At 35.1% G+C, this 17330-nt stretch overlaps 1 protein-coding gene across 7 annotated transcripts in view; it reads right to left on the reverse strand.

Moving 5' to 3' along the window:
• The window catches only part of LOC101745682 (dachshund homolog 2), a 175685-nt gene that overhangs the window by 127352 nt on the left and 31003 nt on the right, over positions 1-17330 (reverse strand). For 3 of the 7 annotated variants that reach the window (XM_038014487.2, XM_021350077.3, XM_062671419.1), the window contains exon 2: positions 11758-11784. The exons of the other annotated variants lie outside the window; for them this stretch is intronic. In XM_038014487.2, the coding sequence (XP_037870415.1) occupies positions 11758-11784 (27 nt within the window). The remainder of the gene's footprint in view (positions 1-11757; positions 11785-17330) is intronic. 7 annotated transcript variants of the gene reach the window in all.

Consider the following 17330-nt stretch of genomic DNA (forward strand, 5'->3'; position numbering starts at 1 on the left):
ATTTTCTGTAAGAACTGTTCATTTTATTCCATTCTTTGTGATCACATTCCAATGCTGTCATTGATCGCTTCGGTGACGATCCGATTCAAATTATTGATTTTTTATTTAAATATTGCGGAAGGAATGATTTTGTTGAGCAAGTCGACAGTTTTGTTACGGGTTAACATTATGAGGCTTGTGGAGAGTATTAAGCGGTAGGCAGCGGCTTGGCTCTGCCCCTGGCATTGCTGAAGTCCATGGGCGACGGTAACCACACACCATCAGGTGGTCTGTACGGTCGTCTGCCTGCAAGGGCAATAAAAAAAAAATTTAATTTCTTGTTACTCCATACGGGCAGATGAGCTCACAACCCGCCTAGTATCAAACGGCTATTGGAATTCATACATATGAAAATGAATTCCCCATCCACCTAAAGACATAGGGTTGGAGTCTCAATTGTTCACGTGATGTCTTCGTGGCAGGACAGTGATACTCACTCACGAGGGCTCACATTACGCCCTGCCACCAGTAAATTCTGGCGTACGATTTTCCGTTATGCCCCTCAATACCCTATTTACGACACCCACGGGAAGAGATCGTTCGACGCTATTCAAAAGATACCACACAGTCGAATCCGAGTACAGTATTACACATTCAAAAAAAATCATCAAGCCTATTAATTGAACATAAACGTTTTAATAATCAAAACCAGGAAAACGGAAGTTACAAAAGTTTCCATGCCGGGAACCTTTCAGAGACTATTAATGTCGACTTGCCGACCCCCTAAAGAGTTGAAAACACGAAATAAAATTATACACTCCCCCTCAGAAGCCATAACAGCTGGATGCACAGTCTATATCGCACTAATGTTAAATAATTGTTTTGTTCGTTACCAACTTTAAGACTTTAATTGCACGAGATAATCTCGAGCGATATAAATTCTCTTAAATGTGACCGTTGTTTGTACAAATAACAATACTGTACAGTACATACTAAGAGAAAATCCATCACGAATACTTAAGAATGTTTTTTTACAGTTGATTCACAGTTTTACAGTTGTCCTGCTTATTTCTGTCGTGAACCATGCGTTACGGTCTAAAATATAGGAAAACTGATTTCCGTTGAGACTTTGACCTACACATTCAAGTTCTCTGATAGCCAAAATATTACAAAGTCTAGTGTAATCAAAAGTAGAGTATGCTTTGTTGTACCCCAAAACACACACTAATGCAAAACATTAAATATAAAACTGCAAAGTATGTACAAAAGTACGAACAATCCTAAATATATTTACATACATATGTATTTATCTATAGTCGTCATAGATATTTAAATTAGTAGAGTCCTTCACCCTTTCCGTTTAGTGACTTTTATATGCCAGAAATAATCTAAGCATTTGATGTGTGAAAGGCAATAATTTATTTTAATATGATTATTGATAAACAAAAAGAATTTCCAAGAATAGTCATCTTAGTGATTTAAGTATCATTATTAGAAACAATTAAAATAAATTGCGTAGTAACAACTCAATCAGAATTCCTTGAGCAAAGCGAAAGTTGTAAAATGTTCTTAAGGGGCAAGACATGCAAACACATTAATTTATAGGCACAAAAACAAACTTTTAAGTCTGTTACAGTCTTACGTAACTTTTACATTAATGCTCCCTCCGATATTATAAAGCAATTATGGTTCCATCTATTTGTTTATATCCATTGATGCCCTTTGCTCACTTCGAAACTAGAGTTTTAGTCACCTAATAAATATATGAAATCAGTTCGGCTCCACTAATTGCAATTTATTTATGGATACTTGGAGGGATAAATATGACCGGCGTAATCACCGACGTGTTTAATTTCAGCAACATTGTTATTAAGGGAACCAATAAACATTTCAACAAAACAAGCACGCTGTCAAATAAATCCAACAAATATTTAATGGCCTCATGCATCGGGCTTTTTTATTGGCAATATAAAATGCGAGGCAACCCTCTCAGGACAAAGTCTCTAGGTGAACGATAAAATAAATCTAGCAAGTTATCGTCCACAATAAACAGTCGCCGCGGAAGGCTATCGTCAATTCCCACGCAAACTCGCTGTTAATAATAGCAACAAAATTATATATTCAAGAGCAAGGAGGTGGTGGTATGGCACTAACCGCGTTGCCAGCGTTCTACGTGGTCCGAGTTACAATGCAAATTGCCGGTGAGGGGTGCGCCGATGCCCTCTAACTGTGCGACTGGCAAAGATGGCTGCCTTAATGGCGAAATGAAATTATTAAGGATTGTCTTGTGAAATCGGCCGCAGTCGCCACCTGAGACACAGACTGCAGACCCTTAAAGTGGATGTTCAAGCCCATCAAGGAAAACAATAAATTCTGGATAAATAGAATAGAAGCGAAAATACTGTTTGATTTCTTTGTTTGAAAAAATTTACTACCAGCTTAATATTTTCTAATTTCAATATTAAATTATTGGTATAAAAAATAATCATGATTAAAATCCAAATATATGATTGGTTATTGTTAAAGATACAGTTATTCCGAATTGAAATGATAAGCAGCGTTTTGAGGCAGAGAGAGAGTTCACAGCGAGACATTACGGAGAACCCTCAACTGAAAGTTCCGTATTAAAATTTAAATCTACTTTGCAAAGTGTATTTTATACGCGTGCTCTTGCAATTTTGATCGTTCATAAACCTCCAAATAGCTCTTATTATTACGCTTTACCTTTGCGGTATTAGGTGTTACACATCTCCCCAACCAGCCTTCGTAATGTTTCGGCTAAGTCTCCCATGAATTTGGTATGCGCAATGTTAATATATTATAGATGCTTTAATTACTCGTTTGTGGTGTACTTGCGGTTTCTCTGCTGATGTTCGTTTCCGTTCCCTGCTTACACAGTTACAGAATGTATCAATTATACAACAGCGTAACATCTAATTAGTTTTTTTGTTGCTAAAATAATTAACATGGGCAGCGTTTGGGAATAGTGTCGTCGATAAGAAAACGAATACAAACCTTCTATTATTCGGCTAATGTGAAATCGATGTTTTGCAAAAATAAATTAATATCAAAATTTGTTTACGACAACAAAGGATCGGGTCCCTCTACTTATTGGCCGGGTGAAATTCCTCTTTAATCCGACGCATGCCCAGTTCGTGTTTTTAATTTCACACAAAAAACGGCTCCGACTCGGTGATCAATCATAACTCCCGCTTGCTTTTATTCTATGCTTTACGGCAATATACTTTCGCGTCTTTGTAACCACTATAAATGTGCATTTGTTATTCTGTTTGCACAAAGCGTATGTACCTATGTTGTGTTAATTCAATTAACTCATGTGATATTCTATGCATGATCAAACTAACAAAATTTAATTAAACGAATTGAAGAGTTACTTAAATCCAAAATTATGTGTCCAGTTAAGAAACTATTGATTTTAGAGAGGAACAAATCTAGAACTGTACAAGTCACGACGAAACGCCGATGCATGATTGAGTGGTCGCATGTTGAGTGCCAATCACTACTCAAACGTGAAGCTTTAGTTCGAGCAGATAATAATATTTATTGGAAAGCTTTCGTTTATAATTAAAATCGAACGATTCCATCGATACACACAAACGGAATTAATCAATTAACTATTTACTATCTTTAATAAATTTCTCACACAAGTATAACCTTTTTTTTCCATTTAATGGTATTATAATAATTAACATTTAAAAATCATTCTTATTAATAAAAAAAATTCCGCAAAAGTAACTTTTGTAAATTATTTACATTTTTAAAAAAAATGATTCAGAAAATACTGCTAAATTGTGATTTGATTAATTCAACGACTTGAAACTAAATTTTAAAAAAATTCTTTTCGATTTCAACGCAAATCATAAAATAGTCACCAGGAGCACCAGAAACACAAACATGATAAGTAATACACAAAGTGCTTTTCTGAGGCAGTCCACCGACGAATGTTCTTTGGCGTCACATGGCGATATCATTCGAACGATCGGCGACAAACCTTTTTAGAGATAAGATTATGCCGTTCAATAGTCAGCGCAGGCAATCTGCACGAAATCCTATTTAAAAACACGCAACGCTGGTTTTTAAAGCAGATCCTCAAGACACTCCCACACTCGACAAAGGTTTCCGTCTCGATTATAGTTTTTGCTCCTATTATAATATAGTGTCTAATGTGCTGTCCTTTAATCCGATTGTAATTGAATCTTTGAATGAATCCTTCTTATCTGTACTGTAAAATGGTTTTCGTTGTTACCATCACAACAAAAGAAATATTTGGATAGACGGCATGCTTAATAAAGAAAAAAATTAAAAACACAAACTGTTTATGGAAAAAAATATCATAATCGCGTAGTAAAATTTTTCTTAATGAACATAAATTTTCTCGACATTGTACAAATCGAGTTTCTTTCGAAAACTTCGGATGCTTGTAGCACATTCTGAACAAACAAAGAAACACATTACAAAGCTATAAACGACGCTACAAAGGCGCCGACGAATACCTACATGTTGAAGCTGATCCATCATGTCTCCTTTTAAAATAACAAAAAAAAAAAACTCATACGATACACATAACAGATGTTTTCGTAAAAAGCCAACGGCGACCCTATCGCCCCAAAAATATAAAAAGTTGACTGTAATTTCTATTAAAATAACAGTAATTTCGTTAATCGTCTTTTTCGTCGTAAGCGTCTAAATGCAAATTTAGTATTTTAATGTGGTCAAAGTTATGACAAATTGGAATCGACCTCATGACACGTTGTTAATTTTAGAAAACAACATCTAAATAATGAATTAGGCAGGTGGATCAACGATAAACAAAATTCAGTTATTTATTACCTATCAATTAAAATTCAGCTATGAAAGAAAAACGTGTAATAATAAATCTTTACATGAAAAAATAAAAGGAAATTGTTGTCAAATTTCAATAAACCACAGTTAAAATGACATTCACTATCATTTATGAAATCAATATATGAAATACGATCATTAATATCGTAAAGCAAACATAATATCGACCAATAAAGAGTCAGCATATCAACATGCAAAATTCCAATTAGATTCCAAACGTTATGATTGTGATAAAGCAGACTTTATTGGACTTCCTTATCTACGTAATTAGGAAAGAACTAAGCTGTTACCATTGGCGTTGATGGGAACATTCGAGTGTTACATTTGTGTTCTTTTGATAACTGAATGTATGAGTTTGTTCACATGGTTGGTTTTATTGTTAACCATCTCTGTGCATATTAAAAGTCCATTAATAAAAAATATGATATTATGCCACCAAATTGTAAAACAATGAAATTTCCTTAGCTTCTTGCGAAACGGAAATACGATTAAAACTTTTATGGTTTTATTTTGCGTTTTATATTTTTTGATTCCGATTTTTTGAATACTCTACAGTGTCCTTCATCGTGATCAACCAAGTCATGGAAATGTGTATACATTTATTCACGATACCAATAACCGCGCAATAAAAACGTAAAATTAGGTATAGTAAAATTAATAAAGCAGACAGACATTATTAGTGCTTAACAACTAACAATATTGTCCATTACAAAGACATCGACATTATTTCTTCCATTAAATTTGTGGACATTTAATAACGCTAAGACAGCAATAAACGATAAGTGGCGTGGAGAGATTAAGGTAATGTGTGCAATCGTTAAGCGAAACATTCAAAAAATTATCTTCGTCAGAATCCCCATTTTGTACCCACCGCGATTCGTTGGTAGGGAATACAACATCAAATATTCAATTTTAAAACACTCGCTAAAAGCGAAACGTCATCGCCCATGCGAACGCAGCTGGGACTTTACGATTTAGAAATTTTAGTACAGATGGGACACGCACTTTGCCTCCAGGAAAGAAATAAGTAAAAATTGCCTTGCCGAAAGTGGAAAGTGAAAAAAGTTTACAGCACCTTAATAGTATTAATAAACATTTAAACGGTATGTTTGTGACGGTACACGAAATTATACGCATCCCTTGAAATTATGCTGTCAAGAACAAGAAAATAGCACGCAGAGTAGGAAAAATTTCATTAGCGCCAATCAAAATGACGAGGTCTAAAATGAAGCTCGCAAAGAGAGTCGTAATCACGGAGTTCAGTAGACACCCCCTCAACATGAGGTCTTATTAAAGGAATAATATTTACAAAACGAGACGCCTCAGAAATCCCCAAATTAAGATCTCGCCGAAACCCGGCCAACTTCCACAAAGTGGAATCATTAAATTAAAAATGTAAACTTTTCTCTTAGCAAGGTAATGGGCATCCCGATGTAGATAAATAGATGGAATAGCTGCAAAAAGGAGCATTTTCCTGTTCATTAAATTTTTCCTTCGCTTTTTTATTTCGACCCCTGGTGCTAATTTTGTTGGAATTCACGCCCCTCAGCTCCACCCGCCGGGACTCAATCACAGAAATTTTATATCCGGAATTAAATAAGTAGCCGACAGTATTAAGAACCAAATTTTAATATGAGCTTATTTCAAACAGGCCTTTTTAATCAAAGTTCCTGTTACTTACATGATTCTTTTAGAACGAAAAAGACGTCCATGTTAAGAATATTCCTATTAATCAAAAGACATAATATTTCCATCAGCAACGAATTACTGCGAAGGGTGGTTTGTGTTAATAATTCAATTGTCTATAAGATTGAGCAGTAGATATTACGTTGTAGGAAACGTCAGCTAGGTCGGTGGCAAACGCAATTATATCTACTAATATGCCGTCTGCAACCGCCACCCGTCTATCGTACTGCTTCAAGCGATGCTACCCTTTAACCACTTAGTGGATCTCTTCAAACTTAGTTATTATTTTCTTGCGCTTCTTCAATTTTAACAATTTGTTAGAAATATTTTTTTATCCACGACTGTAGGAAATCGATCTAATATCAGTTGTATCTTCTTTACAAAGTCATCGCATTCCCTTAAATCAAGATATTGATTGGTGCAAATAAGGAAATCGAATTATTCAATGTCCGCCCTTCATTTGTTTCTCGCTCCCCCACGCCGCCAGAGATGAAGAAATTCTTTCTGAGTTTTCGATTACTTGTCCAATTAATTTTATAGATTCATTTATCTTCGACGTTTTGAAGTATGTTTCTGTCTTTCGAATAATATGTTTATCTCATATTGATGTTATCCAAAGCCCCGAGTTTTGCTGAGATTGTTTTGACGAAACAAAAAGAGACGGGCCCGTATCCCGTTGTCTCGATTTACGCACTCATGGATGACGCGTGACCACCCACTCACACCGACCGGGGCAGGGTTGCAGAGTGTTACGTAACATGAGCACTTGGGTATTGTGATGAGAGGGAAAGTTTACGTTCCGTTTCTCATCACGCCTCTGCGCGCATCTGGGTGAGTGCGGTTAGTGACCAGATCAACGTACCGACCATTCATGACATAATTGGCGATCGGGTTCATTAGTCATAACATTTTCGCGCCGTTTGCTTAATCAATTATTTTAACAAAATGGCGTCCAATGCAGCAATTATGTAATGAAATAGAAAAATTACCAAAACGGTTTCAAGTGAGCTTTATCCTTTTCTGCAATCTTTGATTATTGGACTACAGATTTAATTACGGATTGGTTTTAAACTATAAACTTATACGTGTAATTAAATAATTCATATCTAGTAAATAGTATAAAAACTAAAACTTTCAATTAATAAATCCTTAAAGCAAATACAAAGTATGTACTTTGAAATTTTAAACGTGCTCACCAACCAACTAAACAATTATAGATATGTTTTGTGGTTATTAGATTTTGAACTTTATTAATCGAGTTATTAATTTATTTTCCGAAAATTAAATCCTCAAGTTGAGATTCTTAGTCTTCTACACATTACGAAGGCAAATTTTATATAGATGTTATAATTTTATTGAAGAATTATTCTAATAGAATCTTTGTTTTTAGGCAATAGGTTTGAAGAGGTAATTTCATAGTTGGTAATAGATTAAAACAATGAGTGGTCAGACAAGGTGCTAAGAGGAATACGTATTGTTCAAATCAGTGTGAGCGTGGGGGCGATGACGGGGCGGTAAGATCAAAGCAGATCGACATTAAGATGTGACTACACTTACGGATAATCTTAGAGTCTAATTTTCAAAATCCTATCGTATTGCTTTAGTAATTGATTAATAAATAGAAAAATCAATTTATTTCACTATTTAATTTCTCATAATAAATCCCTTAATTACAAAAGGTAATTTGGTATGTAAAATATTTTTTTGCGGGTTTGTTTGTTCGTGTTCACTGAGATCGAATGAAAAAAATAGTTAAAACAGTTATTACTAGAACTTTAAGGGAGATTTCTGAATACTGTGTGGCTACTTAAAATATAATTCGATTCTTTAAGATCTATTATTGCTCGAATTATAACAAATGTAATTGTCAAATGTTATATTTCTTGTTCATTAAAACAAATATTCCAAAATAGGTGTAATGTAACATTAGGAATATGTGAAAATGCCCTTACAGCAACAAAGGAACATGTTCGTCAAACGTCCGCCACAGACGAACACCTCAATATTGCCCTAAGCAGGCGCTATCTTCAAAACGATCGACATTCACATATTTTTCAGTCACGATAAGACTAAATACTTTTTGGCTTAGATGTTTTAGTTCCAAAATTTCAATTGGGATTTACTGGTGGTAGGACCTCTTGTGAGTCCGCACGGGTAGGTACCACCACCCTGCCTATTTCTGCCGTGAAGCAGTAATGCGTTTCGGTTTGAAGGGTGGGGCAGCCGTTGTAACTATACTTGAGACCTTAGAACTTATATCTCAAGGTGGGTGGCGCATTTACGTCGTAGGTGTCTATGGGCTCCAGTAACCACTTAACATCAGGTGGGCTGTGAGCTCGTCCAACCATCACAGAAAAAAAAATTGCATTAAAGTAGTAGGGTATGCTGCGTTATCTCTCAGACCGGAAAACAAAAACAAATAGGAAAGAAACTAACCCGAAAAAATAATCAGTCAAAAGTTTATCTGCGATCTCTGAAACATGCACGACAACCCTGAACGACAAAATAAATAATTGTTATTTGAAATACGAAAAAAAAAAATCGAATTCCGAGTTCTGAAATCGCCTAGAAAAAAACGAGTTCATTGATCGACCACGTCGGTACAAGGTCTACATTTAGTCATTACATCAACCCGAAACATAAATTGGTTACTGGCGACAACAAATCTATTCTTATCAAATTTTATAAAAACAAATTTACCAGTTTTGTGTACAAAATATTACAGTACAATAAGTCGAATCCTCGATTGTCGAACGAACATTAACATTAGCCCTTTTCGAAATCATTTCCATTCCGTTTTCCGAAGTGAAAATTGCCCACCGACGGTCAAAGGGTTAACAATTTAGTGTTTATTTGGATTCCACCTTTGTTAGTTTAAAAGGCGTTAGAATGTAAACGGATCCTTTGTTGTGATTGTCGTTTGTTTTGCTAAAGGCCTTTCGTGTTTGTTTGAGTAGACGTCCAGATCACTTCTCTATTTGGCATGCAACAATGGTTCTGTACGTTTTTGGTTCCTGGACGCATTGATTATTTTCTTAGATTATATAGTACTAGCGACCCGCCCTCGCTTCGCTTCGGAAACTGTAATGTATTATTGATTTCTCCACTATTTAATGGATGTTATTATACATATAAACCATCCTCTTCAATCACTCTATCTATTAGAAAAAACCGCATCAAAATCTGTTGAGTAGTTTTAAAGATTTAAGCATACATAGGGATACAGGGACAGAGAAAGCGACTTTGTTTTATACTATGTAGTGATTGTCGTGCATATAAAATCCAAAATACTTGACATTATAGATACGTAACACCAATATGTTTCTTTTTTTTATATCCATTTTTTAAATTCTAGTTTCACTTGACTGAACCTAAGATTAGAACGTCGTTAGTGTTCCTTTGTAAAAAAAAACCTCCTGAGTGAGGTAGCTTCGAAGATGTCGATAAAATTAATAGTCATTCCGATAGGAATTCCTATTATTATCTTAATACTCAAATAAAGAGGATTACTTCTCAAATGTCATCTACGGTTGTATTCAATATTCATAAATTCTTTACGATTTGACGTGACGCTTCGTTTTATTGTAATAATTAATTTTAAGAGCCTACGTCGGCAGACAGTCAACGGATCTACTTCGCCAAGAGAATGAACGTTATTCATAATAAGATATACTACTAACAGATGCGGAAAGTCAACGATCTTGTCAAAAAGGTACAAATGACACCACCACGCCAAAATCGCTACCTTACTCGGCCATAATTATTTATTATGTTTTTTGACTGGTGGTAGGACCTCTTGTGACTCCGCACGAGTAGGTACTACCGCCCTGCCTTTTTCTGCCTTGTAGCTGTAATGCATTTCGGCTTGAAGGGTGGGGCAGCCGTTGTAACTATACTGAGACCTTAGAACTTATATCTCAAGGTGGGTGGCGCATTTACGTTGTAGATGTCTATGGGCTCCAGTAACCACTTAACACCAGATGGGCTGTGAGCTCGTCCACCCATCTAAGCAATAATAAAAAAAAAAAAAAAAAGTTAGATAGATAGTAAGATACTTTTAGCATAGAAAACAAGATTATAAAATAAGTCTAATAAGTAATAATGAATGTCGGTCATTCGTTACAGGAGTGCCGTATGATTTGACACAAAACTTTACGAGATTTAACAAGGCATTTGAATGATCAAACAAACAGTTGAACGAAACACAGTGGTCTGTTGTGTTCCATTGTAGGTACCGCAGCGTGGTACCGTACCTCATTGAGATCTCTCCGTGGGGAGCCTACGGTAGCCCAACAGTCTCTTTTTGTACGGCCAACGTTTTATCAAACATGTTAATGGCCGGCATTATGGCGCCAACAAAAGAAGCGTGCTAACGCAGGCGTTAAATCCTTTACGATTTGATGGCGATGATCACGCGTTTGTCATTGCTTCGGTTTTAAGACTCGTTATCGGTCATGCGGAAATATAATGTGCTCGTAGTGGCGGCTGTTCCGTTTGTTTGTATGTGAGATGCATCGATCGCATTACATTGTTACGATGTGATTTTCAACATTTCGAGTTTTTATGATTTTATTTTTATATTAACCAATGCTTGCATTTCATTCCGATAACTTCTAAAATGAATTATTGTTCTAAATTTAATTTTAATAATTATTAGAATCTCTATATACTTACCAGAAAATTCTACGGCCGACTTAATTATACAAAAGGTCACATACACACTCATGCTTCGAAAACTAAACATAAGCTACGAACGCATTCATTAAAATACTACACGGGTATTATTACTATGTAAATTTATCTGTGATTTGTCATAAAATAACGACTTATCCATAGGGTGTAACCTGGAAACAAAACAACATCTAACATTTCACCCACGTTTTTTTTTTCAATAACATTTAGAAACAGTAAATATTCACACCACTGAGACAATACGCAATCGAATATTTGAAGACTTAATAATTTACCAATCAAGCACTTAACAAAAATTACGCTCAAATTCCAATTACAAATGAAATGGAACCTACCTTATGGGATGAATATATAACGTAAATAAACAAGAAATTAAAACACACCAATAAGCAATTTTTTGGTAAAAAAATAATACTGTAAGTATCCTGCGTTGCGGGTGTAAGGAGTTGTCTTCCAGGCTACCCCTTGGTCAGAGCGGCCGAGCCCGAACCATTCTGAATGAAACCGAACCGCGTTGCGACCGACATAGACACATACCTGTCTGGCGCTTTCATTGACAGGCACCTGAAATGAAGAAAAAAATCGATCCAATTCGTTGAATAATTATTAAATCAGAAAAAATTCGAAAAACGGACAATAACACAGATAAATTTACATGCAATGCATACTTTACTCGTCGTTAAATTATTTTAGAACGCATACCTTAAGAAATACCTACGTATTATTAGCTGGAAGTCGTTTTGACAAAATGTAAACAGAATTATGTTATAACGCTACAACAAAAACGAATGTCTGCATTTAAAAATTAAACACAAACAAACTAAAACTAATGTAGAAAAAATAATAATGTAGCAAAAAAACAAAAATAACACACCGGGGCGTAATAGGACAGTTGGTAAAATACGGGGTAACACTGAACCGCTTGACTCCTCTTATATTGTGCTCTTGCACGCGATATCTGTCCATGTTTCTAAAAGTAATGCACCTCGCGCTTCCCTACTACAAATATCTACGTTCCAAACTATTGCAAGAGCACCATCATCAAGGCATCAATAAATGAAATTAGTAAGCCATAATTAAAATAACTTAAAATGGCCAATAAAACAGTATTAAATGAATCATTCTAATACAGACGGACCCCTCCCGATGGACGAATTTATTAAATTATTACCGGACGACATCACGCAAACGAAATCGTAAAATTAAAGGAAATCAATCCCGTTAAATTGAATCCAATCCCCTTAATATCATTACTTCATAACCAAAATCGATACAGACCAGCATTCTGTGCGTCCGCAAAAATGACCAATAGTTGAAACAATTTATTATTCCAAATGAAGTTGTAATACGGAATATATTGTTACTATATTGCTGTACAATGTTTTGTTTAATTTTAAAAGAACAATGGCTTCCATTAATCGTTTTTATTGTATTGTTTTTATTTTAATCACTTAATTAGTAATAGCGAAGTGATGTTCTCATTAACAATAAAAATCGTAAAACCGCCATATTGCAAAATAATCAACTAATAAAAAAGGAACGCGATGTGAATATGTGATGTGGAGTAGCGGTTCATTCAAACAATACAATACATTTCACTTCGCGTGTGAACGATGAACATCAGCCGATGACTATCGTTTTGTGCTATTTTGACATAAATATCGTTCTCTTAGATATTGTAATCAACGGCACTTACAACGCGGCATACACGCAACAAAACCTAGAGTCAGCTACTCGAAAAAACCAATCTATCAATATTAGAACACAAAAAAAATGCAAGTCAGTTAATAATCCCGAAACGGCAATCGACAATGGAAATAAAGTTACAGTCACTTTTTTAATAATAGCAACACAGTTTTTTTTCTTTATTCTTGCCACCCTAGGTTCGTTTGACATTTGAACTGACTGAGGAGTTGGTCGTGATGATTGATCGCTTCGATCCACTAAATGAGTGCAATTACGCGTTTATTTTTCCTTCTATTCAACATTTGTTACTGTTAAATCAACTTATATGCGCTTTCAAAGTATTTGGTACATTATCTTTCGTTGCATTCTATTTCTATTGATTGAAAACAAAAGAGTCTTACACATCCTACAAACCTTAGAGAATCAATCGCCTTAACCAAACTAAATTTGCTGTCAATATATTATTCAAACTATTATGTCATTCGAAATGCCGTATAATTTGAAGTTAATAAAATAAACCTTAACTCTCTATTTTAAAGCTTACAACACATTAACTAATATCGAGAAACCCAAATATCTTCAAAATGCCCGGTAAGATATTTAAAGCCTTCAATCGTTCATGATAAAGCTGAGAATCAAATGGTAATTTGGTTATGTAGGAAGAATATGAACGATGAAATACGATTTATCATGAAACTATGTATAGGCACCAACCATAACGAATCACTAGTGAATAAAATGACCACAGATATTTAGGTATGTATCAGCGTCAATCGTTATAGTTTTACAGAACTTTAGAATATAGTTGTATGTACTTATTTAAGGCTGGCTAAACTATTAGTAAGGATTAGTGGTGTTCATGTAAAACTAGAATCATTTAAAACTTGCCTATAGGAATTCATAAATTGTGTTACACATTATGTAAAGTAGTACACTTTAGATTTTTTTATATTATGAGATAGGTGATTCGTGCTTACTGGGCGAAAACAGATATCTGAGGTAAGATTTACTTAAAGTTATATACATAGTGCTTTTTTCGTAAGCTTTTAATTTACTTTTTCCTGTGCACAATTAACCATAAATGCATATTTAAAGAAATCTGTGAATTTCTAAAGCAAGTTACAATGTGCATTTTTCTCTCAGGAGTTAATAAAACAAAATAAGAGCCCAGAGGAGATGAATTACATTTGACAGGTAGAATTAGATTGATACGTTCTAGGCCAAACATTCAATTGACAGTGACGTGTCGGGATGTGGGGGTCTAGCCTGTCTGACGGATATTCCTAAAGTGATAACCATACAGTCCTCATTATGTCCGCATGCAACTAGATGTTTTGTGAGAAATTTTTCGGTTACCGAAGCTTTAAAAATTGAATTGAAAATTGGATTAATCTTTGAAAATATGTTGCGAAAGAGGCACTACGATCTATGGGTAAATTTTATGTAAATTTTCGAGCGTGATATTCCAATTTCTGACTGTGACAGGCTGGTTCTATTTAATGTTGTCCGCGAACCAGAATACTATCATATTGAATCGTTAGAAATCAGTACAGAGAGCGTCTAACAAAATTTCCATGCAGTACCAGTAACAACTGTACCAAGTATCGTCACGATCGAATGATGATGATGAAGCGATAATAAACGTAAAACAACACAAAAGTTAAACGACATGTCTATTGCTCGCGAAGGTTTTAACCTAGTCCTGAATTACTAATTAGTTTAGGAATCCTTAACTATGCTGTAAGATGTAAGTATTTTGTAAGTTGTATGATAGAATGCGGTAAGCAGCGGCTTGGCTCTGCCCCTGGCATTGCTCAAGTCCATGGGTGGCGGTAACCACTCACCATCATGTGGGCCGTATGCTCGTCTGCCTACATGGGCAATAAAAAAAAATAAAAAAATATTTATTTCGCAAGACTGAGATTATTTAAAAAAAACCAGCTATCGACCGATGCACTCCTCATTCTGGCTTAAATCTCCCGACAGTTCAAATATAGTCTAGTAGCACTGTGAAACAATAATGTCTAAAGTAAAGTAAATTAATAAATCTTAAATTCATCATTTCAATTTTAATGAACCGTTTCCAGCACTACTTAGCCGAAATACATCAAGGCTGTTTGTAGCGCAGACATTTTTTCACTGTTTCAAATCGGCAAGACGTTGTTACGGAGATCTCGAGGGTCAAAAATCCATCGGTTTGGGCCTATGATACGAACCTTGCCGAAGAAAATTAAATGTTTGATACTGACATGACTTAATGCTGCATCGCCGACATCTGAGATGTAAGCTGACAATTTTTATAGAAAGTCTCGCATCCTACCTCATCGACGTACTTAGGTCTGGCCTGGTTCCTCAAGTCTTTTAAGACTCTCTATCTCTTTCAAAGAAGAAGCTTGGCCAGAATATTCTGTTACTCTGTATATTACGAGGCTGGGTCTACCGTGGGTCTACCGGGGCTTACCCCGTGGTTCAGGAGTCAGACAATATCCCTAATAAAGTAACATTTAACCAAACTTTCATTCGCCCGCCATCACGATATATGAAAAATGTTACTTAGTAGCCTGTGTGTAGATACCGCGTTTTGTGAAAATGTAGAAGTATAGAATCAGAACAAATTAGATCTTGAAACCACCTATAAGTTGATACACGGCCATATCAGTAATATCAGCTCCTTGAGTTTCTCAGCAGGTCGCCAACCCGTTGGTAAATCGGACAATTGTTCCAACTGTTTCTTCCTGCTCTCGACTGAGTCTTCGAGATCGCCCACCCGTCCTAGTGATGCTGGAAAGGCCTACGGACAAGCAGCATCGCCTTCATATTTATAATTTTATTTTATTTTATTCCACTTATACGAGCGTATAGGACGAGCATACGGCCCTTCTAACGGTGAGTGGTTCATATCAAACAAACCATCACATTTTGCCATGACCACTGTTATAGCGATGTCATACATACTATTTCAAAACAACCGAGGACACCCCGTAGTCCATGTATGTATGTATAAAAATGCTAGAAAAACCAGATCTGAAAATAACTTTATTTCAACTATTAAATATATATATGTAACTATAGCAAATTTACTAATGTTTGTATAATATTTTTTATAAATTTCCCAAAAATACTTTTTCATAACGTAACTTCTAAATTACCATCGTCTTCCATCCGAACCCCGATGCGAAGGGACCAACAATTTCATTGCTCTCAATTAAAACGCAGAAATAATTATTAGGAAACATCCACCCTACTTGTAAATCAATTTAATAAAGTAAATACGAGCACTTGTCCCTCTTAGGAGAGCTAGCCTTCTTATCATATTTAAAGGAATTAACATTATTTGAAACGAAATTGAAATTTATATTACGAACGTTTCTAATTGTATCTGCAAACAAGAATAAATACCTCGTCTCTATAAAATTAATGCCCTCAGGGGAATACTTCCACACAGCACGGTGTTTGTTCTGTACTCTAGCGATCAATGAATTAGCAAATAAAATATTATACATCCTTTCTTACCTTTAAATCGCACAGTAATCAAACAATGAAGATCACTCATGAATTGTTTCAGTGCCCAAAACGTTCCTTTAAAATTTAAAATTCCATCAAGGACTATCCCGCACCTGCCCATAGAAAACTTTTGACACGCCGGTTTAAAAGAGTTTTAAAAAAAATAATTGCACGTTTATCCTCCTGAGGGCATTAATTTCCCTTCATCCGAAATTCTGCTTAGAAAACAACCCAATTAGTACATTACTTTTAACTTATATATATTATTCAAGGCACACTTAAAGCTATGCTATTTTATGAATATTTTTACAATTTACATTCATTATAATGACGCATAATACGAATCAATGTGAGCACAAAGCCATTAAACTGCATAAAATCAATATTATCGTACTAACTAGAAAACTAGAGTAACCGTAAGCGTGGAAATAGCAATGATAAATACAATTATCTAGCTTCAATATTAATTATTTATGAACATAAACGCACTATAAAGACGAGAGGCGGCAAATTAAAATGGCAAACAAAAAATATAACAGCACTGTTGTTTATAAATACGTAATTATACTTCTTTCATATGGTAATGATATTTTATAGTTTCAAGGAGTACGCACATGCACAAAAAGTTACAGAACTAGGTTTTTAATTGGCCGTCGCAATATTAAATCATATCGTAGCTTGAAGTGGACCGAGCTATTTCTTGACATTCTCATTTTCTGTTATCCTATTACGCGATCCTTTATTTTTCTTATTTATAAGAAAGACCCGGAAGAATTATTACTTCTGAATCGTTTAAGTCCTTGCGCAGTGCCTGTAATCCTGCGAGGCGAGATTAAAATTCTCGCCCACCGCTAATTAAAAGGGTAACTTTTCGACCGAGTGATTAATCGAAACAGCAGTGCCGTATTACAAAACTGTTA

Source organism: Bombyx mori, chromosome 12 (genome assembly GCF_030269925.1).
Source record: "Bombyx mori chromosome 12, ASM3026992v2".
Taxonomy (NCBI): Eukaryota; Metazoa; Arthropoda; class Insecta; order Lepidoptera; family Bombycidae; genus Bombyx; species Bombyx mori.